Source organism: Rattus norvegicus, chromosome X, assembly GCF_021556685.1.
Source record: "Rattus norvegicus strain SHRSP/BbbUtx chromosome X, alternate assembly SHRSP_T2T, whole genome shotgun sequence".
Taxonomy (NCBI): Eukaryota; Metazoa; Chordata; class Mammalia; order Rodentia; family Muridae; genus Rattus; species Rattus norvegicus.
Window position 1 is genome coordinate 73,864,660 of NC_141554.1, and position 25,145 is coordinate 73,889,804.

The window sequence follows — 25,145 nt, forward strand, 5'->3', positions numbered from 1 at the left end:
GGCAACTGTGTCAGAGACAGCCCCCTCCCACTGTTAGGAGTCCCACATGAAGACTGAACTACACAACTGTTTCCCATGTGCAGAGGGTCTAGTGCAGTCCGACACAGGCTTCTTGCATAGGTTGTCAGTTCAGTCCCTGTGAGCTCTTATGGGCCCAGGTTGGTTGATTCTGTAGGTTTCCTTGTGGTATCCTTCACTCCTCCAGCCTTTAGATTTTTAATACATACTTGGAGCTGAGAAACTGCCCCTCTGAACTTATATTTTTCCTTTGCTACTTTATCCAGAGATACAAGAAGCAAGCAGCCCATAACACTATATTGTCTGTTTCCCAGAAAGACTCAAACGTATTATGTACAAACTCACCCAGTTCCCTGCCTCTCTCAAGTTAAGCGTGTTAATCAGGAGTGCCCAGTGCATTTATCGCACATACTTCTTTAAACAGTTCACAGCATGGATTGTCAGTCAGTGCCCTCCATACTATTAAATGAGGGATCTAGTGCCAAAATCACTAAGCCTTCATCCTTCTTTGTCTAGAACTACTTGTAGTACCAAAATCTGCATTAGACAGGTTCCTGTAGAGGAATAGAACCAATAGATTGTATACATATTATAACGAGGGCTTATTGGATTGGCTTACATGATAGGGAAACTAGCAGTCCAGCAATGGCTGTCTGTACACAGGCAAGGCACAGAACCCGATCACTGCTCAGTCCAAAAAAACAAAAAAAAGATGTTTCAGTAGTGCCAAAAGCCTGGAGGATCCCTGAAAAGTCACTGGTGTTAAGTTCCCTTGGATGACTGAAGGACATGGAGCTTGGTGGCAGCCAACAATGTCAACAGCAGTGATAGGTGCCCTCAGAGGAAAAGAAGAGGGAATGAAGAGATGGCCCAGTGGCTAAGAGCACGTGTAGTTCTTGCAGAGGACCCAAGTTTGGTTCTGGTGGACAACTATGCGTAACTTCCGGCATCAGGGGATCTGACACGCCCTGCTGGCCTCTGCCAGAACTGCATGCAAATGGCACACATGCATCCATGCAGGTAAAACACTAGAACACACATACAATGAAATAAGCCTACAAATAATTTTTGAACAGGAAGTGAAAGCAGATATAGGCTTTTTACTCAGATCTCTCTATATCTGGGCGATGCATTGGAAGATACCACTCCTATTGAGGGTCCGTTCATCTGCCCTGGAAATGCCCTCACAGATATGCCCAGCGTGTATCTTCTAGGTGATTCTAATTCTACTTAAGTTGACAATCGTGGCCAGTTATCCTAACTCTATGATTATCTTTTCTTCGTTGCACTCGCTCACGTTTGTCTACATCCTCTCGTTAGGATGTACGCTCCCCAATGTCAGGGACTTGTTCTGTTTGTTGTGTCTTACTGTTCTATTACTACAGTCTAGAACAGTGTTTCGCATGAACATCTGTGGAATTAAGCCTAAGTCTCTATTCACAACACCCATGTAATGGCCTTACACAGGTTAAGTGCTCAATAAATGTTTGTAAGATTAAATGGAGACCTGAAATTTGCAGGAGAACTGGGAGCATGGATTTGAGTCAATTGGCAAGAACTTTCGTCTTTCGGTTATGCTACCTAGCTGTGTTAGCAGCACTGAGCTTCCAGTTGTTGTTGGTAGAATGGAGGTACCTTTAATCCTGCCTTGACAGACATTTTTGTTTGCACTTCAGACTTCGTAATGATTCAGTCATGGTCTGCTAAAGATAAAACAAGGATAGCCACAAAAAGCTAGCCTGGGTGACATTTGTAATACCACCATTCAAGTTGTTGAGGCAGGATGATCACTCTGTCTCCAAAAAAAAAAAAAAAAAGATTCTTATGATTATCTTTGCCCTCCCTTCCAACAGCGAGAGCCAGGGGAAGCTAAGCAGACCTCCTTCAATAGGTATTCTTGGGTGCTTTACCAGACCCACAGAATTGGCTTCTTTCACTTCAGATCTTTTCTTACCACTTCCTTGTACCTGAACTCCCTTTCTTCTTAACATTTCAAGTCTCTTTTCCCTAACATAACCATGGAGTGGAGGCAGAAGTGTCAGAGGCAGGCGTAAGTAGTTTTCTCCTATTGCCGCTTCTGAGGTTAAGTCTCTCGCTGGTGATGTAAGAAAGGTCGACTGTGAAAGATAGTCATTTCTGTCAGGGCCTAGGGAATGAGAGAACAAAGGTCCTGATCAAGAGCCGCTCACAGACCTGGATGCTGTCCTTTTCCTTGGTCCCCTGCAGGAGGCAGCACTTCTCGCACCCTGCCCAGATGCCCCTTTGGTCGGTTCTGTTGCTGCCTTTACTTCTGGTGGCCCTAGCTTAGAGCAAGCTTAGGGACCCATTGAGCATCTCACTGCAACTCCCTCTTGCAAGCGGGGCGGGGTGGAGTGGCCAGAGGACAGCCTGAAATTGACAACACAAGGACACAGGATCGCAGGATCATCCTCTTCAGCTTTCTAATGGCCCAAATCTCAGCAACCTATACTAGGATCGCCAGTAACCCCAGAGAACAGGGGAGATGTGTCTGAGCCGGGGGGCGCCTCTGCTTCTGTTTCTTTAAGGAGCCGCTGTTTAGCATTCCTGCTGCTGCCGCTGCCGCTGCCTGACTCTGCGTTCTGATTGGCTGGAATCAATTGAGAAGGGAGCCAGGGAGAGATGCTCTTGACTCCACTCAGATCCATCCTGGGGACCTGAGCAGAAGAGGTTCTCGCCGCACCTAACCCTTGCCTGGGAGCCCGATTCTTCTTTGCCGCTGGGCCTCGGCCCAGAAGCCACAACGGGCGACACGGAGCCGCCAGTGCTGGAGGGGGAGCCATGGGTGCGGGGCAGCGTGGGGGCAGAGGCCCCGGGACGCCCGCCGGGCCCCAGGCCCCGCTCCGCCCGGGCACCCCCACGGGTGCCCCCCCCTTCTTGGTCTGAGCAGTGCGAGTGTGCTAGGGAGCCCAGCGGCGGCGGCGGCGTGGAAACTGGCGTGGGCTGGGGGGTCCGAGCCGCGGGGGGCAGTGCCATGCACAAGCACCAGCACTGCTGTAAGTGCCCCGAGTGCTATGAGGTGACCCGCCTGGCCGCCCTGCGGCGCCTCGAGCCTCCTGGCTATGGGGACTGGCAGGTGCCGGACCCCTATGGGCCAAGTGGGGGCAATGGGGCCAGCTCCGGTTATGGAGGCTACAGCTCGCAGACCCTGCCTTCACAGGCAGGGGCTACCCCCACCCCTCGCACCAAGGCCAAGCTCATCCCCACAGGCCGAGATGTGGGGCCAGTGCCCCCTAAGCCAGTACCCGGCAAGAACACCCCAAAACTCAACGGCAGTGGCCCCAGCTGGTGGCCCGAGTGCACCTGTACCAATCGGGACTGGTATGAGCAGGTAAGGACCGGCGGATGAGGAGGAGGGGAGGCTGGTGGGACAACCCAAAGGACTAGGAATTGGGGTCTAGGAAGTCTGGGGAGCAATAGAGGTTGCTGGGGTTCCAAGTCTATGGATCTGAGCCTTAGCACTGCAGCTGACCAAAGAGAGACTATTGAAAATACATGTTTCTTCTATGTGTGTCTGTTTAGGGGGTCTCCATTTGGAGGGGATTGGGAGGAGCTGTTTGTATCAGGGGGTGATGGTATGGCGGAGGGGCACATTTTCTAGTGTGGGGGATTTGGGTTTGTCTCAGTGCAGGGCGGGGGGTGGCAGTGTCTCTGTGTCTGGCAGGGGGCGGGAGGTTCTGCGGGGGTTGTATGTGGTGTGTGTCTCCATAGGAGGGGAGGAGGGGGCATGGTGCTCTGCGTGGGGGGGACATATGTGTTTGTATGTATGTTGGGGTGTGTGGAATAAAGCAATGGAGCTTGTGTGAATGTATGTAGCAGAGCCCATGTGCCCAGATGGCCAAGCTTCATCTCTCCATACCATGAGTCCCTCTCCATCGCAGTCCCTTTGTGTGTGAACGTGCACATGGATATGTGAGGATGTCTCTGAATGTGGAGGTGTCTCTGTAGATGAGGCTGCAGGGATAGCTGTGTTTGCCTGAGGGTGTCTCCATGTATATGTGTGTGAGCATGTGGCTGCAAGAGTGTACACGTGTGTGTGTGTGTGTGTGTGTGTGTGTGTGTGTGTTGTCCCTGATGAGAAGCGCTTGACAGGCAAAGGTGGGGGGGGGGCAAGACACGTCCCAAGCAAGGCTGAGAGGCTGCTGAGAAGGACAGACTCTTTTGTCCAGGCTGTTCTGAAGTGTGTGTGTTGCGGGGGGGGGGGGGGTAGGGGGTGTTAAACAAGCCTTCTTGCTCCAAAGCAGGCATATTGCCTGGAACTAGGCAAAGGGTAGCTGCCCTCATGCAGGGTCTGCCCTGAGTAGGGCATGGCCCTTATAGGTACACACAGATGTGAGAGAGCTTAGCTTCCCAGCTCTGATTTGGCACAGCTTGGGAGCCCCTGGGTGCTGGGCACAACTCCGGCTTCCACTCCCAGCCTGAACTGCCAGCTTAGAAAATGGAAGGAGCGTCTGTGGGAGAAGCAGCAAAATGGAGGCTGGGCCAGCAGAGCCAGGTCTCTGGCACGCATGGCGGAGGGCCTGTCTAGTTCTTCAGTTCTGCAGCCCCCAGGGTGGAAAGAGAGGAGGAGAGGCTTTGCTCTCTGTGGCTGGTGCTGACTGCCCCAAGCTGGTGACCATTCTGGCCACCCCTGTCCTCTTCAGAGAATAGGATGTGCTTTTTACCTAGAAGCAAAAGAGGGGGATTCTTGGACATAGGAATCCTCCTTTCTGAATGTCTGTTTGTCTATACCTCTTCCTATGTCCCTAGTCTTGGTTCCTTGCCCTCTCCAGTGAGTCTCCTCTTTTTTGCCCCTCCCTTACAAACACACTCTCATACTTGGCCTGCCCAGTGGGAAATAGGTGCTAATTCCAGGGCTGGGCCCGTTGGGTACCCTATCTTTACCCAGGCTGATCTTTGGATGGCTCCTGACCCTAGAGGCAAGGTCCCTGAGTGGAAGTGGGACTAGAGCTAGAAGGTGGATTACTGGGAGCTGGAACCTCTAGGTACCACCCAAACTAAGCTTGAAGCACGGCTTGTCACATGTGGAGCACCCATGGTACCCTAGGTACATGAAAGAGCTGCATGGGCTCTTTTTTGCTCTGAATTGGTTGTATTATACTTCAGTTGGCTGTATTGGTTTGGGGGTCTCTGAAGAACCAATGATTTTTCTCCTGGGACCAGGGTGAGGCTGCAGCTGAAGTCCTACTCACTGCCTCCTTAAGACCACAGAACATAAAGGAGGAGATAGGGGAGGCATGGCTAGTCAGCACTCTTGAAGCCAGTGCCGCAGAGAATGAAGGTGGGAAGGGGGAAGCAGAGCAGAATGTGTTAGAAGAGCCTTCACCCTGGGTTTCCAGCTGCTCTCTTCTGGGGCCAAAACTTAAGAAAGGTATAACACAGCCAGAGGAATTTGGACCAGTGCTGGGACACCTGGTGAGAGAGACAAGGAGGTTCCTTCAGTCTTGAAAATGATTATGGGAAGGAGGGAGCAGGTGTACATGTCTGTGAAGAATCAAATTTCCACTTGAACAATGGCCACAAGTATGTCCTGTCTGGAAGGCAATGTCTATTTGTTGCTGAAAACAACCTGTGTTTTTTTGAACCCCTCACTGGCCTGTATTCCCATGGCTACTGTGTGCTAAAGATCACAAATTCTGCTTCTACTGTCTATGGGTCATCAGGTTCTCTGTCATGGGGAATTTTGTCTACCCCAGTCCTGTCCTACCTTGATTTGTCCTCAGACTCCTGGTCAGTTCCCACCCTGACCCTTTCTTTTGGAACACAGAAAGGGTTCAAATCAAAAGTTACTTTGGGAAAAAAATGGATTAGGATTCTAACTCCTGTCCATTTGAGAACTTGGATTTCTGGAACCTTTGAAGGAAGTATAAAAATAGGGCTTCCAGGGAAAAACTATGATGAAAATAACATGGGGAAGGGATGATCAGCCAAATTACCAATGGCCTTGACGCTTCCACTAACCCAAAGTGTACCTGGAGATGCAAGTTCTATATCCTAACTCCCAGTGTGCCCTTAGGCACACCCCACAACCACTCTGGGCCTTAGTGTCCCCAACTGTCATGTGAAAGTGGTGTCTATTGTCTTTCCATATCTGACATTGTGGGAGTCTATGATCCCAAAGTCAGGGGGAGCTGTTGTTCAGAAACAGAGAGGTTCCCTCGCCAGGCTTCCTATGGATGTTGGGTGTGGCATGGCTTGCCCACCATGCTCCATCTCTGCCATCCCCCTTAGGCCAGCCCTGCACCCCTCCTAGTGAACCCCGAGGCTCTGGAGCCCAGCCTATCGGTGAGTGCACCACTGGTTGGCTCAGTCTCAGACAATTGATCTGGGCTAAACAGGCAGCTGGTTTTGGACTGATAATGGTTGGACACAAGGGGAGGGGTGTGCTCGCTTGGGGTCAGCCTGTCCCCATCTGTGGTCTAGAGATGCCTTGTGGTGTGCTTGGGATCTTTGTGGGAGCGGGGAAGGAAGCAAACTGACTAGAGGGCAGATGGCTGGGAGGGCAGGAGACACTGAAGGAAGTGCTTCTGCCTTTTAGGTGAATGGCAGTGATGGCATGTTCAAGTATGAGGAGATAGTCCTGGAGCGGGTAAGTTTTCCAGAGACTGGGAAATGGGAGGCAAAGGTTACATTCAGGAGAGGGGAGGGCCCTGAGTAGCATTTTAAGACTCACAGGGGAACCCATATTGAGAGTATGAAGAAGCAGGGCCCTCAGAAGCCACATCACTGCAGCCATCAACCAACTCACAAATAGTGATTTTGTTGACTGAGGCCTGGAAACTTGGGGTGGGGGTTGGTTTGCTGAAGCCTCCCCACCAAAATGGTCAAGAAAGACTAAGAAACTGCTCGCTTTCTGATGAATGTGTCCCATCCTCACCATGGGACCTGGAGAACCTACTCTGGGATACGGAGGGAGATGGAGAGCCAAGCACCCTCCTTTGTGCTCTCAGAATGAAATGACTGTGCCCTTCCACCCCCTTCTCAGGGCAACTCTGGCCTGGGCTTCAGTATCGCAGGTGGCATCGACAACCCTCATGTCCCTGATGACCCTGGCATCTTTATTACCAAGATCATTCCTGGTGGAGCAGCTGCCATGGATGGGAGGCTGGGGTGAGATGGCCTGGAAGCAGGGCTGTGGGTGGAAGGGACAGGATGGAGATGAGAGAATAAGGGCAGGATGACCCTTCCATTATATCGGAGAAGGAGAGGGAAAGGAGGAAGGGAGAGACAAGGAGAGGGAGGATACAGGAGAGATGATGGAGGGGCGGCTGCACAGTGTCATGCCTCTTGGGCTTTCCCCACAGGGTGAATGACTGTGTGCTACGGGTGAATGAGGTGGACGTGTCCGAGGTGGTGCACAGCCGGGCCGTGGAGGCACTGAAGGAGGCAGGCCCTGTGGTGCGGTTGGTGGTGCGGAGGCGACAGCCCCCACCTGAGACTATCATGGAGGTCAACCTGCTCAAAGGGCCAAAAGGTGCGGCCCTCTTGGTTCCTATGCTCTAGCAACCCACCCCAAGCCCTTAGTTCATGGCTGCCCTATAGGTGAATGGAAGGGACTGGCATGATTACTCCAGTCCAGATCATGGCCTTCTTTCTTGACCTTAGGCGCAATCCTTCCTGACCTTGGGATGATAGGCTGGTGTTTGACTGGTGGGAAAGGAGCTTTTGGAGGCGACAGAGGGAATTGGCTTTGAAATGAATGAAAAATGCTAACTTCTCCTCGTGGCTCTCTCCCACTTCCTGTCGGCTGCCATCTAGGCCTGGGTTTCAGCATTGCTGGGGGCATTGGTAACCAGCACATCCCAGGAGACAACAGCATCTATATCACCAAGATCATTGAAGGAGGAGCTGCTCAGAAAGATGGACGCCTACAGATTGGGGACCGGCTTCTTGCGGTGAGAGAGCCTTTGAGGGGATGCCCAAACAGTAGAGTAGGGAGGAACAGCTCTGGCACCCCTCTCATTCCATCTAAACCTCAGTAGAAGATGAGGCATTTTGGCAAATTTCAGGAATATCACCTGAGTTCTGTTTACTCAGCTAACAAGGCCCTAGATTTTTCCATGGTAGGGCCAGCCACCCTTCTATCCATTTAACCCTACCCTACTTAGACCTGTTAGTATACTGAAAGAACACTCCTTTGAGTGTCCTGCAGAAGTTTTCCCTTCTAAGACCCACCCTAGGGTGTCTCCTCTTCTAGGTGAACAACACCAATCTGCAGGATGTGAGGCATGAGGAAGCTGTGGCCTCACTCAAGAACACATCAGACATGGTCTATCTGAAGGTGGCCAAGCCAGGCAGTCTCCACCTCAACGACATGTATGCTCCCCCCGACTATGCCAGCAGTACGTACCCATTGGTCTTTAGCCTTGGTTTCAGCAGAGACGGTGTCTGTGCCCTTGGTTCAGAAAGAACTAGTACAGATGGTATTGTCATAACTGAGTTCAGGTCCCAGCCTTGTGCTTGCGAGTTGGGTACCCTTGGGCAAGCCCTTTTCACAACTTTAGTTTCCTCTTTAGCCCAAAGAAGCTAATGATGTATGGTGTGTGTGTGTGTGTGTGTGTGTGTGTGTGTGTGTGTGTGTGTGTGTGTGTGTATGTGTGTGTGTGTGTGGCCTTCGTCATAGGACTGGTGTAAGGATCAAATGAGATCATGGATGAGAAAGCCCTTGGAAAACTATTAGGCTACAGAGATGTAAGGGATTATTATTAGTCACGCCTCTAGTCATGCCTTTCTTTGTAGACTGTCTTGATTTCAGCTCTTTCTAAGACTCTCAGGAATAAGCTCAGGGGTTAGAAAAAGACAGGGGAGGAAGAACCCTGGGGTGAGGGTGGGTAGTGGGTAAATCAGAGAGCAGTGGGCTAGGAAATCAGCATTCCTTGGTCCTTTTTGCACCTGAGGTAGGATGTGAGGAAAAATCCTTAGAGAGGGTTGGGGAAAATTCCATAGTGGGACATCTCTGGACTCCTCTCTCTCTCTTTCCACTTCAGCTTTCACTGCCTTGGCTGACAATCATATAAGCCATAATTCCAGCCTGGGTTATCTTGGGGCAGTGGAGAGCAAGGTCACCTACCCTGCTCCTCCTCAGGTGCCCCCTACTCGTTACTCTCCCATTCCCAGACACATGCTGGCTGAGGAAGACTTTACCAGGTAAGACACTCCCCTGTTCTTTCGACCTAGAGGGGGTGACAGGCCTTCTTGTATGGCAAAAGGGGCAAGGCCCTCATCATTCCCAACAGTAAGATCTGGGGCCCTTCTCTTTGAGGCCTTCAGACTTTAGAGGGAAACAGAGGTGGTTGCAAGAACGGCTACTGCCATCAGGGGGAGTGCTAAGCGAGTGGCCCAGATCGGAAAATGCAGATCCGGGGTGGGGTGAAGCGTTTATGGGGCCGAGGAAGTGGGGGCAACGGGGAGTTTGCCGCCCTGCGATAGTAGCAATCCTTGCTTCGGCAGCCATCCATAGTCGCTGAAGGAGGCCTTTTAGCTGACGGGGTTGGCCGGAGTCAGAGAGGCCGCCAGGCCAGCCCGGGACCGCGGGAGGAAGGGTTCCGCCCCGTGGTGGTGGCGGCGGGCCGGGGCCGTTGAACTGGTCAGGCCGGCCGGGGTTGCAGGGGGACAGGTTTGTAGGGTGGGGCTTAGGTGGCTGCTGGGCTAGCTGCGGTGGAGACAGAAGGGTAGATTGACCCGGGGAGAACCAGAGGAGCCATGGAGAGGGCTCGCAAGTTCTCAGGCTCAAGTTTGGCCCTGGGTTTGGGCTCGGCCTCGGCTTCAGCCTGGAGGAGGGCTTCGCAGAGGTGGGCCTGGCCGCTCCGCTCCCTGCGGCCTGGAGGGGAAGCCAGGTAGGGAGCATCGAACCCAAGTCTCAAAACTGCAAAAAAGGAAGAGGTTCACTTGAGACCTGGGCTTCCTTTCAGGAAAGATGCTTGTAACAAATGAAGATGGCAGGATGGGACGGTGTGCTGTGGAGTCGGGCAAGTTGTATGGATAGCTATGAATAGATAATTCTGCTCATCTAGTGGCACTGTGACCACTTAGAAGGTCCTTGGATATGACTACTTTTAGTTAGAATGAATATATATATATATATATATTATATATACATATATATAATATATATATATATACTTCTCTTTTCAGTTTAACCCATTTTGGGACGTGGGATTTCCTCATCTATTCCTTCCACACCATTGGTCATTGGTCAGTGGTGGCTGCCATGTTGGGGGAAGGTAGAAAGGGTCATATAGTTGACAGGTGGAATTTCAAAACTTCCCAGCAGTGGATGTAATGAAAGTATCTTTTGGATGGTTAGGGAGATCAACCCAGGGTGACTCCATCGACCTTAACAGGTTTCTTTTTCACTCCAGGGCTGTTCACAGAGCTTACTAGAAAGGAAGACTCAGGGAAGAAAATAAGTGAGTGAGCTGCGAAATTTGGGCTCTAGAGTTCTGGAGGAAGTTTTGTGGACCCGAGAGGGCTGAGGAATGCCCATTGGGAAATTGTCTAGGAGACTTTAGGAAGGAGGTACAAGGAACTGAAACTTGGCACCTGGCATAAAAGAGCAGCCAAGCAGGTTTCAAGAGACAAAGGGAAGCACACGGCATCACATAGAGAAGCTCAAGTCTTTACGTCCTACAGCAAGTATGGATCTTGTGAATCAACAGTTCCTGTCATCCTTTGTCCTGACCTCCCTTGTCATATCTTTCTTCCTTTCTCTCCAGAGAGCCCCGCAAGATCATCCTGCACAAAGGTTCTACAGGCCTGGGCTTCAACATTGTAGGAGGAGAGGATGGAGAGGGCATTTTTGTTTCATTCATCCTGGCAGGAGGCCCAGCAGACCTAAGTGGGGAGTTGCGAAGGGGAGACCGGATCTTATCGGTGAGACAAAGTCGAGGTGGGAGGATGGGTGTTGTGCCAGGCTAAAAGGGAGGAGGGGAGTCCTTGTGTCCACCAAGAAGTGTTTCTTGGGAGAGGGAAGGGCTAAGAACTGAAGAAAATGTAAATTGTTGTTATAAATATCTTTAATTAGCAAAAAGGCACAAGACTAGACTAATGCTTGGGGAAGAAATGAATGTCTCTAGATCTTAAATTTGATTGGCATTTGACTTCCACAGAAATAATCATTACACCAGAGGTATTGTATCTTTTAGGCCTAATTTGTGGGGGCAGGATGGAATTTGTGGAAAACCAATCCAAATAGGCTGAAAGATAGGATGTACATCCACTTTATAACTGTTACAAGGAGGGGGTCTCTCTCTCTCTCTCTCTCTCTCTCTCTCTCTCTCTCTCTCTTTCTCGACTTTGAGGTAGTTCACAGCTCTTCTCTTTGGACAGGTAAATGGAGTCAACCTGAGGAATGCTACCCATGAGCAGGCAGCGGCTGCTCTAAAACGGGCTGGCCAATCAGTCACCATTGTGGCCCAGTATAGACCTGAAGGTAAGAGAAGGGAAGGTGGGCAGAGACGATGAGTTTCAACTTATACTTAGCATTGGCTTATCTCACCGTAGGTAACAAAGCCATTTGACCAGGTCCGCGGTATTCTAGTGTAGTCCCCTCTTATTTCCTTTTCCCTCTAGACAGTGTGGTAGCTATGGTGCTCTGGGAGCATCCATCAAGGCAGTGCTAAGATCCTGCAGATGAGGAATGCAGTACTGCAGGAAGCCTGTAGCGGGCAGCAGCCCTCAAGAAACACCACCAAAAGATTTAAGGGCAAACAGAGGGAGAATGAGGGCTCAAAGTGGTCATTGGGAATTATGTGCCCTGGGAAAGAGTAACTCGGTTAGAAGAACTTCAAAGAGTAAGAAATCAGACCTCCATGGATTAGATCTTGGAGGTCCCACTTATTTCCCTTCATCAAAATAAGGGGATACTAAGCCCTTGGGATGGGGGGGGGGTCAGGAATAGAATCACACCCATATGGAGATCTTTGTATTCTCAGCTAGTAGGCGAGTGGGCGGAGCCGGTTAAGCAAACAAAGGTGTTTGATTGGCCTGGGCCAGCGGAGGCCCAGGTGAGGAGGTGAACTGTAGGAAGGCGCGTCCCAGCCTGCCAGTCATCTGGACAACCATTGGTGCGCCGAGCGCGGCCTCCAGCCGCACGCCCCGCCCCCTGACCCAGGCGGAGGGCGACGGGCGCCCCTCCTCCCCTCGCGCCTCTGGTGTCTCCTCCTCTATCCCCTCCCCCTCCTCCCCTTCTCCCCTCCTCCCGCGCGCCCCGCTTTGTGTCCGTGGTCTCTCGCGCGGGACAGAGGGACCGGCCGGAGCTGGCGCTTTCTCGACACTAGACCTGGACTCCGACTGGGCGCCAGGTGAGGTGGGATGGACGGGGGCCAGGCCTCCTCGCAGTCCTCCCAGTCTCTCCACTGTTCTGTTCTCACCCTCTTTTCCAACATTGCGCCCCATCTCTGCCCTCTAACCGAAAAGCCTGCTCTGTGCACCCCGAGGCCCCTTGCCTGCCACCTTGGCTTCTTCGACTGCGCTGCGAGGGGCTCTTCGCCCACTGAACGTTGTCTGGCTTTCACCTCCGTGCCATCACTTCTTACCCATCAACTGTTGCCCCTTTTCGTCCTAAAGCCTCAGTGCAGCCCACAGTCTCCTTCCTGCTGCGTCCCCAGCTGCCCTCAATCCCTTAGAGGAATTTTCTAAATCTTCCTCTTTCCCCGATGTTCGTTTCTCCCTCTAACGCTAGGAGCTCCAGCAATTAGTTTAGGAGTCTTGTGTCCCCAGTCTTCTCAAGGCTTTCATTCTTTACCAGACGTCTTTCGTCTCTCCTCCCTCTTGTAATCCTGGCCTTTGTCCCCTTAGGGCTGCAGTGCCTGGGTTCCTTGGACACTCAGGCCCTGCAGGCCTGAAACCCCTATGGAGGAGGAACCTGGTGCTGGCAGGTGCTCTAGTTGTGCAAGAAGAACAGGAGAGGCTAGGATCCTTGTGACAAAGCTAAGGAGACTCAAAAGCGACCACCTTTGTCCTTCCCGCCCCTCCCCCACGCTAATTCTGTGCCCTCGAAGCCCTAGGAGAAAGGGCTTGTCACCCTTTCTACCAGGCTTGATGGGAGACAAGAGTGAGTGCAGGCAGGTTAACTAATAGGAGAGCTTGTTGGTCTGCGATAATTGGAAAGAGAGATGCAAATGGACACTTCGAATCATTTCTCTCCATGTTTGGCGTTCAGCTTCCTGACAGGGAATGCTCCTTAGGGATATTGTTTTTTATGAATCAGGCTTATGATGTTTGCTTCTGAAGAGAGGGTTTGCGATTGGATTTTTCTTAACAACTCATATTTATCAATTTTTTTTGCCCTCAATTTGAGTCGATTCTGCAAAGGAAATGGTTTCTCATTGCCTGCCTGCCTGCCTGCCTGTCTGCCTGCCTACCTTTCCCCCAACCCTGCCGTGTGTGTGTGTGTGTGTGTGTGTGTGTGTGTGTGTGTGTGTGTGTAAGAGAAACTGATGCTGGGCACATGGAAACAATACTGCGAATTTGCCTGGTGGCAGTATGCTGGAAAACTGGTGACTAAATATTTCTATGACTTTGGTTTGGGGAATGCAGTTGGTCTGCATAAAAAACTGTGAGTGGCTAAAGTCATTCTTGCCGTGTGTGGTGCTCTCTCAGGGTAGTTTTCGAGTTTATGACGTAGACTAAGATGCTGTCATGGGTCAGGCGTTTTTTTCCTACCATATGCTGCCCAAAGGCCTTCCTTTCAGGAATTAGGAGAAGCACTGCTAAGCAATGCCTCCCCAATCTTATTTTTTCTTTGGTTTCCTCAATCCAACAGAGCCCTAGTAAGCAAAGGGTTTTCTTCATTTGAAAATGGATGGACCTTTAGGTGCTGATCTGGATAGGCCATCAAACTTTCTATATTGAATCCATACTTTTCTTAAATCCTTGTATTTAAGAGTAAGTATTACACGGTGATCATTTTAAAAATACATTAAATATGGCTCTTTGGAGGATTGCATCACGGTGCCTACTTGCAAGGCTGAATAATCCAAATACGTTCGTCTGTTGGCAAAAGTGGCAGAGTCTTCGCGTGTTGTTGGCTAAGCCACCGTTCGTTGTTTGGATTTTCACATGGACTGTGAGCCCTGGAGGGCTCCGATCACACTCTGCTGTGCGGACTGGAACAACCACCGGACAGCTAGGACTCTACTGGCCTGAGGTCACACAGGGAAAGTTGTTGAGGATCCATCCGAAAAGCATTTAATTTTGAGGTCCACAAGGGGGCACATACGGTGGTTATAACAGCTGAGACCTAAGACCAGTTCAGAGTGGAAGAATAACCAGGAGGGGATTGGAGAAAGAACAGATAGGGGGCTGGGGGGGGGGAATGAGGGAAAGCAGCCGATGGAAGGAGACTGCAGAGGCACACCGTTCCAGTGCACCCTTTGACTACATCATATTTAGCAGGAGAGCTTAAAAATAGCTTTGACTAATTAGAACAGTCAGGATAAGAACTTTTTTCTGCCTTCTAAAATGTTTTAAATGAGATATAAGTCATAATAGCATTCACTTCCCACATGTAGGTCTATAGTTCAGTGACACAGAGTAGTGCCTGTGTTGCCACAGATAAATTTAGAACATTTTCATGATCCGACATCTCCTTGGAATACATAAAGAGGGACAGGCATTGGGAAGGTGATAGGCTTAAGGCAGCTGCTTTCTAGCGTATCTCCCTTGAGCATGCAGGGGGCTGCGTGGCAACTTAGAAAAGATCCTAACAAGGCTTTTCTTTTAGTATATGTGGCTTGCTTCGTGTGGATTAATGAGATATAGGAACTGGCTCTTTCTACTTGAGCTTTATATTGTGCCTAGCATGGATGCTTCCCAAAGTGTTTTCACGATGAAGTTTTGGAAATATTACATAGAAGTGCTAAATGACAAGATATCACGGTGAAAGATATTTAATAGTTTCAGTTCTGATTGCTCCAAACTGTTGTGGATACCCAAATCCTACCTGTTAGCTAAAAGTCTCATTAAAATAGAAAATTTAAACAACTGGCACGACGCAGAGGCTTTCTTCCAAACTGTTTTAAAATGGGTATTATTTCTCACTGGCCTGTGGAACTGCAGATCGAGGGAAGGATGGACTTGGCATTACAACATGTTGAGCTCTCCTACACTTTCCCCCTACTTACTCTGCTTCAGCCTCTGCTTAGAAACTGCTTAGAAACTGACCTCGTGTTTTTGTGGAGAGACCCTTTGTTTTAAGATTGAGCCAGAAATGGATCATTTAAAGTAGCCCAACTGGGGGCTGATCCTTTGGGAAGTTTTGTTTTTGGTTTTTTTGTCTTTTATTTGTTTTTGTTTTTGTTTTTTACTGGAATGTAAATCCACCCAAGGTAGTGAGAGAATACTTTTTCCATTTTAAGGTGCCTGATGGGCTCACTACAGAAACCCTTCACATAAGCCCTGGAAGAGTCCTGGGTCAGGGCTGATACCATGAGAGTTCCAAAGGGTTATTTTTTTTTTACAACATTTCCCCATATTTAGGAATGAAGAATGTAAACATTGCTACCCTATCAATATGATCTCTCATGAGGGCAGAGATTAAACTGCATCAAGGCAGAGAGTTTTGAAACTCCTACTGCATTCCTAAAGCAAGGCTAAGGCAAGGACGAAGAGGAATCCTCAGAGTGAAAAGGCGGAAAGAACCTAAATGTCCATCGAGCCTAGAATGGGTAAACAAAATACACTCTAATTTACACCCAAGTTTGTGTTCTACCTTAAAACAGAATAAAGAACTGGTTGTCACAACATGGCTGAACCTTGAAAGCGTTAAGTAAGAAAAAAAAAAATAGCCAGGCACACCTTTAATCCCACCAGCACTCCAGAGGCAGACAGATCTTGAGGTCCCAGGCCAGTTCAGTTTACATAGTGAGTTCCAGAACTGCAAGGGCTAAATAGTGAGACCCTGTCTTAAAAACCAAACTAAAACAACCCAAACAAAAAGAAACCAAACATTACTTCATGGTTTCATTTACATAAATTGGCCATGGGAGGCAAATTAGTGGAAAGACCTGGGGCTCTAGTGAGGGGAAGAATCAGGGATTTTCTCTATCTCTATTTAGTAGACAAAGAGAGGGGTAGGCTTTGGGAGAGTGATGGTATTAAGATACTAGCTTCCTAATGTATCTCCCCTGTACAAGTAGGGGTTGGATGCCATTTAATCTCTGGACTTCTACATGCTTTTGGAGGGGGGAGGGTTTCCCTGTGTAATCCTGGCTTTCCTGGACCTCTACTGTAAACCAAGCTAGTTGCTAACTCACAGAGATTCTCCTGCCTCTGCCTCCTGGTGCTGGGACTAAAGGTGTGCACCACCGCTGCCTGGTTGGACTTTGTTTTTGTTTGAGTGTTTTTGCTGCTGTTTTTGAGATAAGGTCTCATTACCTGGTTGGCCTGGAGCTGGCTGTGTAGATCAGGCTGATGGGCAGATCTGATCTTCTGCTTCTGCCTTCCCAAATGGTGGTGGGATTAAAGGTGTGTGCAAGAACACCTTGTATATTTCAGCTTTTCAGTCCTGGTGATCTTACAGTCCTGCGCCAAAAGAAGTAGTAGTGGAGAAGAGATTTCTGGAAGCATGTGGCAGTCTCTCCTACAGAAGCAAAGTGAGTTCCCACAGGGAATGGTTTGTTGGGGAGCGGGGAGTTGCTTTGCTCAATTGAACAGCAAATGTGACCAGGTTTAGAATATTAATGGTGTAAGTAGGCATTTCTCATTTCTTCAACTGGAGTTGGGTCATTCCTTTTGAGTCCTGGGGATGGTATCTGGGGCATTATGTATGCTAAGCAGAAGTTGTGCCACTGAGTGACACCCCAACCCTGTCATTCATTTTTATGACAACAATTAATTCAAGGCTACACATGAATGGAGTTTAATAGCTTAACCATCACCCCCAAAACTTCTTATCCCTCTGAGCCCTAGGCAACCGCAAGTCCACTTTCTGAGGCTTATGAAGTTATTGTTTATTCTGAATTTTTCATGTAAGTGAAAGTACATGGTATGTGGCCTTTTGAGACTGGCTCCTTTCCCTTAGCACACAATCAAGGTTAATTGTGTTGTAGCATGTAGTGGTATTTCTTTTCCTTTTATGGATAAATAATCTCTAGTTTTTGAACTGTTATAAATAAAACTATGAATGTCAATGTGCAATCTTTCAGTGGCCATTTACATATTTCTTGGATAGATTCTCCGGATCAAATCGCATTACCATTCCCCTTAGAGGACTGTCCAGGCTCCTTTCTATTGGGCCTGCACCATCTCTGCATCCTCTCTAACACTTGTCCATCCTTTTGGTTGTCACCACCCTGCTGGGTGTGAAGCTATCTCCTTGTGGTCTTGATTTGCATTCCCCGATGTAATGTCGAACATATTTTACGGGCTTATTATTTGTTGTTCAGCTTTGCTTTGCTTTGATTCTCATCCTGTTTACAAATTAACTTGAGACTAAATAGGGCCAGGCATGCCACTGCTCCATGATCAGGAGGAACCCGAGGGTAACTAGCTCAGTCCTGTGAGCTGAGCGTGCTGGAGGGCTTAAAGCTCTAGTGAAAATGCTAATCTGATAAAGATGGTAGGGTCCACCTTTCTTGGAATTAGGTTATTGAGATATAATTCACATGGCATAATATGAGCATGCCCATTTAAGATATACTTTTCAACTCTTTCTGCAATCAGAATTTTTATTACAGTCAATTTAGAATATTTTCATCACTCCTAGAAGATTCGACCCATTAGCGGTGTGTTTCCGCCTAGCTCTTTCCTACCCCCACAGCCTCAGGCACCTTCTAATGTTTTGCAGGCAGTTCACATAAACTTTGCAATGTGTGGCCTCCTGTGCCCAGCTTCTCTTAGTGTAACCTCTTCAAGGTTCAGCCATGCTGTGACACGTGTCTGTCCCTCCCTGTTTTCAGGGTGGGCTAATAGAGCCTGCAGTCTATGGTTAGAGCCCATTTTGTTTATCCGCTCCTGGGTTGATGGGCATTTGCGTTCTTTTCACTTTCTTACTGTTGTGAATACTGCTGTTACGAACATTCCTGAAGAAGTTTTCCTGTGAACAGATGTTTTCAGCTCTCTTGGATTCACACCTAGAAGTAAAATTGCTGTGGGTCAGAAGGTAACAACATTTTTGAGGCACTGCCAGACTTCTTAAAGTGACTACACCCTTTCAGGCCCAACTAGCTTTGTAAACTTAGGAGAGGATGTGAGGCTCTCCTTCCTTAAAGTTTTGTCCCCTGAAGCCGCATGTGTGTTTTCGTTGTGCTCTTCCGTATTCTCTGTTTCTGTAGCCCAAGGACATTGGAGTGAAATTTGGCATGGCGCTTTGAACCTGGCTAGACAGGTGCTTTCTTGTCCTTGCTAGGTGGTGTGAGTCAAAATCTTAGAAGCTTTACTCTTTGTAAAATATCAGATCTTCCTGCTTCGTGGAACGATTACAATGATATGTAGTAATAAGAATGGTTTATTTTTTTAATGTAATTAATAGTTTGAAGGCTTCTTTTTCAGTCTATTGTGTTATGTGTTGAAATCTTGACCTTGATATTGACACTGATTTTTTTTTAGAAAAGAAGAAAACAACACTAGTATATTCAACAAAAGGTAAATGTTCTGTTGCTTTAAACAGAGGAACAAAGAGAGAATAATTTGGGACTTCCACTGTCACTGAAGTTAAAACTATTATTTTTGCTACTGTTGTTTAAGATATATGCATACAAACACTGTACACCTATACAATACATATTTATTAGCCCAATATATAGACACTAGACTCCTACATATGTATTATATAGAGGTCATATATTCTCCATATCAGAGAAGCCAAGTTCCTGAAATCTACTTCTGAATTTTTCTCTAAGTGGATAAAAATTCTTGACTCGTAGACTGTTTCCTAATGTCTAAAATGAGGTGATTATGTAAAATGTTTTGTGATCTGTTTTCTAGCTAAAACTCTGTGTTAGATAAGTGGAAGTGAGTTTTTAATTCAATTTATGAATTTCTGTTTGTACTTATTAAATCATACGGTCTTGAACTAATAACTGCTTTGCTTCAATAAAGGTTCTCATCCTCCTTTCATTCTTGAGTTAGGCTTTTATCCTCTTGAGAAAGGCTTCTGTTCACTTTTCGATGAATTCACAGCTCCTTTAAAAAGCAAAGGCCTCAGATTTTTTTTTAATTTTCTGTTTGACAAAATTGAATGATGAACTATTTTGTTAGATTAAAAAAATGAAGATAACATGTTTCGTATAAATACGTACTTTAAGGATTTGGATTTCTAAAACGAGAAAGAATTTTGTAAGCGTGCGGTTAAATTCCAAACTGGATTTTCTAGTGTTTTATAACTGCCCGGAAGAAGAAAGTGGGAAGCACCAAAGTCAGACAGGGCAGCTTGTTCACATTCTCTCAGTGGACAGGGTTACAGCATTGTGGGTCAGGAAAGTATGGCGGATGGAGATTTCAGTAAGGCACTAAATGCCTGGGTTATAACAGTTATGCGTTCATGGGGATTTGTTTACATCTGATCGCTAAACTAGGAGCAGTGTAGACTGAGATTTCTAGTGCAACCCTGGCTTTGCTCTGGTATACTGTTGGTCTGTTCAGTGTGTCTCCTTACTCAGATCTGTTAAGTTTTATTCCCGGATATAAAAACTTAGATTTACATAAAATTGTAAATATAGAAAATACAAAGTCAAAACATTCAAATCACCTGTCAAACTACCTCCAGGGATAACCACTGGTGCATCTGCATGTTTGTATATTTCTTTTCAAACCATATATATTTATATTTTATGTATCATGCAATGTGTCTGTAGCTTTAAAGGATGGGATTATTAGATTGAGGGAGTTTTTTAAATTCTTGCCATTATTTTAACCTACATCATGAATATTTTCTTAGGTCATTATATATTATTCGAAAAAATTATTTGAAGTAGTTCACAAATAGTCCTCATGTATGCCCTGTAATTCAGGTAACCATTCTTCTGTTAGTAGCTTTGGATATTTAGGGTTTCCCCCCCAATATTCTGTTCTTCTAAAAATGCCTTTATGAATATCCTTGTACAAGGTTTCTTTGAATCTATAATTATTTCCTGAGAATATGTTCCTTCAAATGGAATTATTCATTTAAAGGATATGAACATGTTTAATGCTTTTGCTGCATTTTTTTTCCAAATTAGCTTTTACCTCTGCGGGCAGTGTAAGGTTCTCCCCACCAAAAAACTTCTCACTAATGCGGAGTAATTTTATTTATTTCCATTCTTTTTGGCAGTTTTCTACATGCATAGAATGAAACTCAACCTTTGCTACCTCCTAGTACTCTTTCCCTCCTCTCCCTCCCCTGCTGAACCCTTTCATGTCCTTTTGCTTGTGGGCCCCCACTGAGTTTAATTAGAGTTCCTTGCATGAACATGGGTGGGAGGTTATTTACTGGAGTATGGGCAACTTATCATCAATCACTACAACATTAAAGAAAGTGACACCCCTTCCCCGGGCCACCTTTAATTGGCAATAGCTCCTTGAGCCCGGCTTCATGAACCCTTCCCCCTTCCGGGATGCAAACTTGTTGGCTCTCCCCAGTCTTGTGCAGGTCTTGTGTAGTTGCAGTGAGTCTTAGAGTTACAGTGAGTCTGTGTGTGAAGTGGCCATGCCTTTTTTGCAGCATATCTCTCCATCCTCCAGCTCTCCCATTCTGCATGTAGCCAAGCCTTGGAAGTGGGTTATGGTGCTGTCCCATTTAGGACTGAAGACTTTAACATCCCTTACTCTCAGCACTTCTATCAGTTGTGAATCTCTTCATGAACCACCATCCAATGCAGTAAGAAGCTTTTCTGATAAAAGCGGAGAACAGCACTGATACCTGGACAGAAACATGCGTGCTTCAAAGGCTGTTTGAACACGTGTTCATCCAGAAAAAAAAAGATAGGGCCTGTGATCTCTCCAGCCACCAGCTCTTGACCAGGTTTACAGTACTAGGCATGGATTCCCTGTGTGGAGTTGGCTTCAAATCCACTCACAAAGTGTTAACTACCCCACAATACTCATGCCATTGTTGCACTAATGGGTACATCTTGCCGGGCTGGTCCTTATTGTAGTTTACAGGGTTCACAGCTGGGCTGAGACTGTGGCTAACCTGTCTTGTAGCAGCCAGGATAGCTCCTGCTAGCACTACGAAAACTAGCCAGCTAGGAGGAAGCTATCAAGTCAGTTCCAGCTTAATTTCTCTGCAGCCCGTGACTAAAGTGTGTAGTATCTTCAGCAGTAGGATCTTACCATCCCATTCTGGTGGGTAACCAACAAGGCCAACAACCTTTCGGGGCCTCTGGGGCCTCTCTGACCAACAACTTACAGAGTGTTATCCCACACCTGCCACTGGGGTCTTCAATAATCAATGGCTTCTAAGTTAGGTTTTTATTTATGTGATAAAGACCATGGGTAAACACAACTTGAGGAAGAAAGAGTTTATCATTTCACCTTACAACACACAGATTACTCTATCACTAAGGGATGTCAGGGCAGGAACCTGGTGGCAGGAACTTGAATCAGAGGCCATAGAGAAAACCGGTTGCTTGTTTGCTTGTCCTGCTTTCATTCATATATGTATACATATACATATGTGTGTGCATACATATATACATACATGTATATACATACATATGTTCACAGAGAGAGAGAGAGAGAGAGAGAGAGAGAGAGAGAGAGAGAGCGCGCTGTGTGTAGCCTTGACTGTCCTTGAACTCGCTCCAGACCAAACTGGGCCTGAACTCAGAGATCTGCTTGCCTCTGCCTCCTGAGTGTTGGAATTAACCAGCACCACCTTTCCTTTATATTTATATTTCGTGTATGAATCCCCAAAGGGGCAGAAGAGGGCATCAGGCAGGTTCCTTTTACTGCAGTAACAGATGGCTGTCAGATGCTGCAGTGTGGGCTGGGGATTGAACCTAAGAGCAGTCAGTGCTCTTGGCCACTGAGCCATTGCTCTAGCCACCAGTTTGCTTTCATTTACACTCCAGGACCATCTGCCCAGGGCTAGCCCCACCCACAATTGGCTGGGTCCTCCTGCATCAATCATTAATTAAGAAAATGCCCTGCAGGCTTGCCTGCAGCCAGTCTTTTGGAGACATTTTCTCCATTGAGGTTCCTTCCTCTCAAATGACTAGCTTATGTCAAATTGACAAACAAACAAAACAAATCAAGATAGTTTCTATAAACACTTGAGAGGCAGAAGTATACAAGTCTCTGAGTTAGAGGCCATCCTGGTCTAGGTAGTGAGTTGCTAGGCAGAAGTACAAAACAAAAAAATAACCTGGGGCTTCTAGGAGAAACATCTCCCTGTGCAGTGCAGGATACCTCCATTCTGACTCTTTTTCAAATTATATTTTAATAAGCTTATAAAATAGTAGGTTCCTTATGGCTTTTTTTATAATCCTTAGTGTTGATTACCCACTTCCCACCCCCTCCCCACTTTCCCATCACTTGGGTTTTATAATCCCCCCATCCCTAGCTTTAAGGTCTCCCCCCCACCTTCCCTTCCCTCTAATGGTTTTTTCTAACTTCCTAGCCTCTATATGTAGCAGGTGTACTTTTTAAAGATCCTCCACATATTTGATACATAAGAATTCTATTTGATGTATATTTTTTTGTTAGTAATAGAATTGAGCCGGTGTGGTGGACCAAGCCTCTCATCCTAGCACTCAGGAGGTCCATGGCTGCCCTGAGCTACATAGCTAGATTATGACTCAAAACCCATGTTAAAGTGGGGAGGTCACTTCCTGTCATGTATAGGGCCCTGGGTCTGGTCCCCAGCACTGGATGGAACAAATAGAATAATAGTTATCAGAATTGAACATTTGTGTCTGGTTATTGCTTGTTGTTGCCCTGTGGTGTGGTTATGGCTTTTTGAGACAAGTGGAATTCCTCTGTGGTCTAGGCAGGCCTCAGTCTTGTCCTTCCAAGTCTCCTGAATTCTAGGATTTATAGGTTGCACAGCCACACATGTGGGTATCATCTCTTGCACCCCTTCCTAAGGTGCCTGTTTAAACCCTTTCTTCATTCCCTGTTGTAGTATGTTCAGCTATTGAAGGTTTAATATAGGTCAATTATTAGTTCTTTGTTGCAAAGGCTTTTTGCAATTTGCTTTTTTGTTGCTTATTAATTATTTCAGTGATGGGAATCAAATCCCAAGGCCTCACATAAGCTAGGCAAACTCTATACTACTGAGCTACACTCCTGGCCCTTTTTGTTTGAGACAGGGTATTGCTGTGTAGACTGGGCAGGCTTTGAACTCAACTATCCTCCTGCCTGAGCTTCCCATGTGCTGGGATTACAAATCAGCTTTTCATTTCGTCTCAGGCTTTTGGTCTGTACTGATAGATCTTGAATGTCCTTTCCTATACTGAGAGAAAATAAATACCCAACTGTGTTTTCTTGTGGTTACTTAATGTTTTTGTTTCACATTTAAAGACATTAACTTGAAGTCTTACCTTTATTATAAGCCAAATTATTTTATACTCTCATAATTTGGATTTTGGGGTTTCTTACTCTTCTGTCATGGTTTACCTTGGACTATCTGATTATTTTATAAAGAGAGTACTTGAAAGCAATCACAGACATTTTAGTAACTATAAACTAGAGGAGAGGGGTCTTTTCCCTAGGTCCCTTTTTCTCTGGTCTCCTTTTTACAGAAATTTGACCTAAAAGAGGTTCAGATGATATTGCAGTAAAGACTGTTGGAGAGGTGGTGATTCCGTGAAGGGCATTTGAATTTGGATTGTTGACCTGACAAAAATATAGAAATTGGTTCCATCAACTTAGATTGGCAAGCTTCATTATAAGCTGTGTGTGTTTTGGTCATTATGAGGTAGCATCACCATTAAGTGTAGAAGATTGTTCTGAGAATGTCTGTCTATTGGGTACTGAGATCACAGTAAAGGTAGAATTCTGCTTTCATTCTTAGGTTTTCTGCAAGAGAAGACCTGTCTTGGGTGACCTTTCCATATATATGTATACCTTGACTTGTAGGTTAAGGGAGCTAAACACTTGGTAATCTTTCACTGGAACATGCTATGTGAAATTTCCTTTGAAGTAGGGAGAAGGCCCTGTTTGAAGCTTTTACCCAATCTGACTACTTTGATGGATGTGAAAGCAAGGTACTTTTGTACTCATTTCAGACCAGGTGGCTGGGTGTAATAAAGCCTTTAGTGAGCATAGCACTTTCACCCAGACAGCCAGTCTTCCTGCGTCCTCACTTCTTGGGGAGACAGACAGGCAGGCAGGCAGGCAGGCAGGCAGGCAGACAGACAGACAGACACACACACACACACACACACACACACACACACACACACACACACACACTCACCAACACCAATACTACCAAACCAACACAAAATCCCCACACAGTCTGTAGGGAAAACTGGAATTGTTACAGCATGCTCACGGAGTGCATCTTGTCTTCTGTTTTACTCTGAGCGACCTTCCAGAGCTTTAGCTGAGTGTGTGTTGCAGGAAGTACATTGTGACAGTACAGGGACCAGAACAGGTTTCTGTTTAGGGTTAGTCATAATTTCGAGTCATTGTTCTAAGGGTAGAGCTGGAATTATTTTTCCTTAAGCAATATTTGTCCATATGGAAGCTCCTTGTCACTTCTGCTGGCTTACATACCCTTGAGAATTTTTTTGCATTTTATATATTTGGCTCTTTTTAAATGCAAACAGTTTGAGGTTATTTGTAGATTTTTGAATTTTGTTAAATAAATCAAATTAGACTATCCTAGGTTTGATTCCTCATGAACCTCATTTGGTTTTTTTTTTTTTTTCTTTTTTTTTTCGGAGCTGAGGACCGAACCCAGGGCCTTGCGCTTGCTAGGCAAGTGCTCTACCACTGAGCTAAATCCCCAACCCCTTGGTTTTTCTTAAAATCATAAAGTTAGAATAGATTTTCAAAATTGTTTCAAAATTGAGAGATTTTGGATTCTTGAAGTAGTGGGCCCATAATGAGAAACTAACCCAAGTTTTCTTAATTGTAGAGAGGGAAGTTGTGATTCCAAGAAGTGTACTCTTTAGCAATTCATGTACGCTATACTTAGAGGTTTCTTGTTGCTGTTGTTTTGAGACATATATCAATGTAGC

At 46.7% G+C, this 25,145-nt stretch overlaps 1 protein-coding gene across 14 annotated transcripts in view; it reads left to right on the forward strand.

Moving 5' to 3' along the window:
• Positions 1 to 2,665: 2,665 nt before the first annotated feature.
• Positions 2,666 to 25,145, forward strand: part of Dlg3 (discs large MAGUK scaffold protein 3) — a 51,926-nt gene continuing 29,446 nt past the window's right edge. For 5 of the 14 annotated variants that reach the window (XR_015646419.1, XR_015646420.1, XM_087600611.1 and 2 more), the window contains exon 1: positions 12,252 to 12,338. Coding sequence is in view for 7 of the 14 variants with exons in the window: in NM_031639.2 (NP_113827.1) it covers positions 3,011 to 3,367; positions 6,268 to 6,321; positions 6,575 to 6,625; positions 7,022 to 7,146; positions 7,341 to 7,510; positions 7,795 to 7,931; positions 8,234 to 8,378; positions 9,024 to 9,183; positions 10,752 to 10,908; positions 11,365 to 11,467 (1,459 nt within the window). In the remaining 7 variants the exon portion in view is untranslated. Of the gene's footprint in view, positions 3,368 to 6,267; positions 6,322 to 6,574; positions 6,626 to 7,021; positions 7,147 to 7,340; positions 7,511 to 7,794; positions 7,932 to 8,233; positions 8,379 to 9,023; positions 9,184 to 9,377; positions 9,873 to 10,751; positions 10,909 to 11,364; positions 11,468 to 12,251; positions 12,339 to 25,145 lie in introns of those variants that run through there. The other 9 variants (XM_087600606.1, XM_087600608.1, XM_087600609.1 and 6 more) reach the window with 4 other exon arrangements.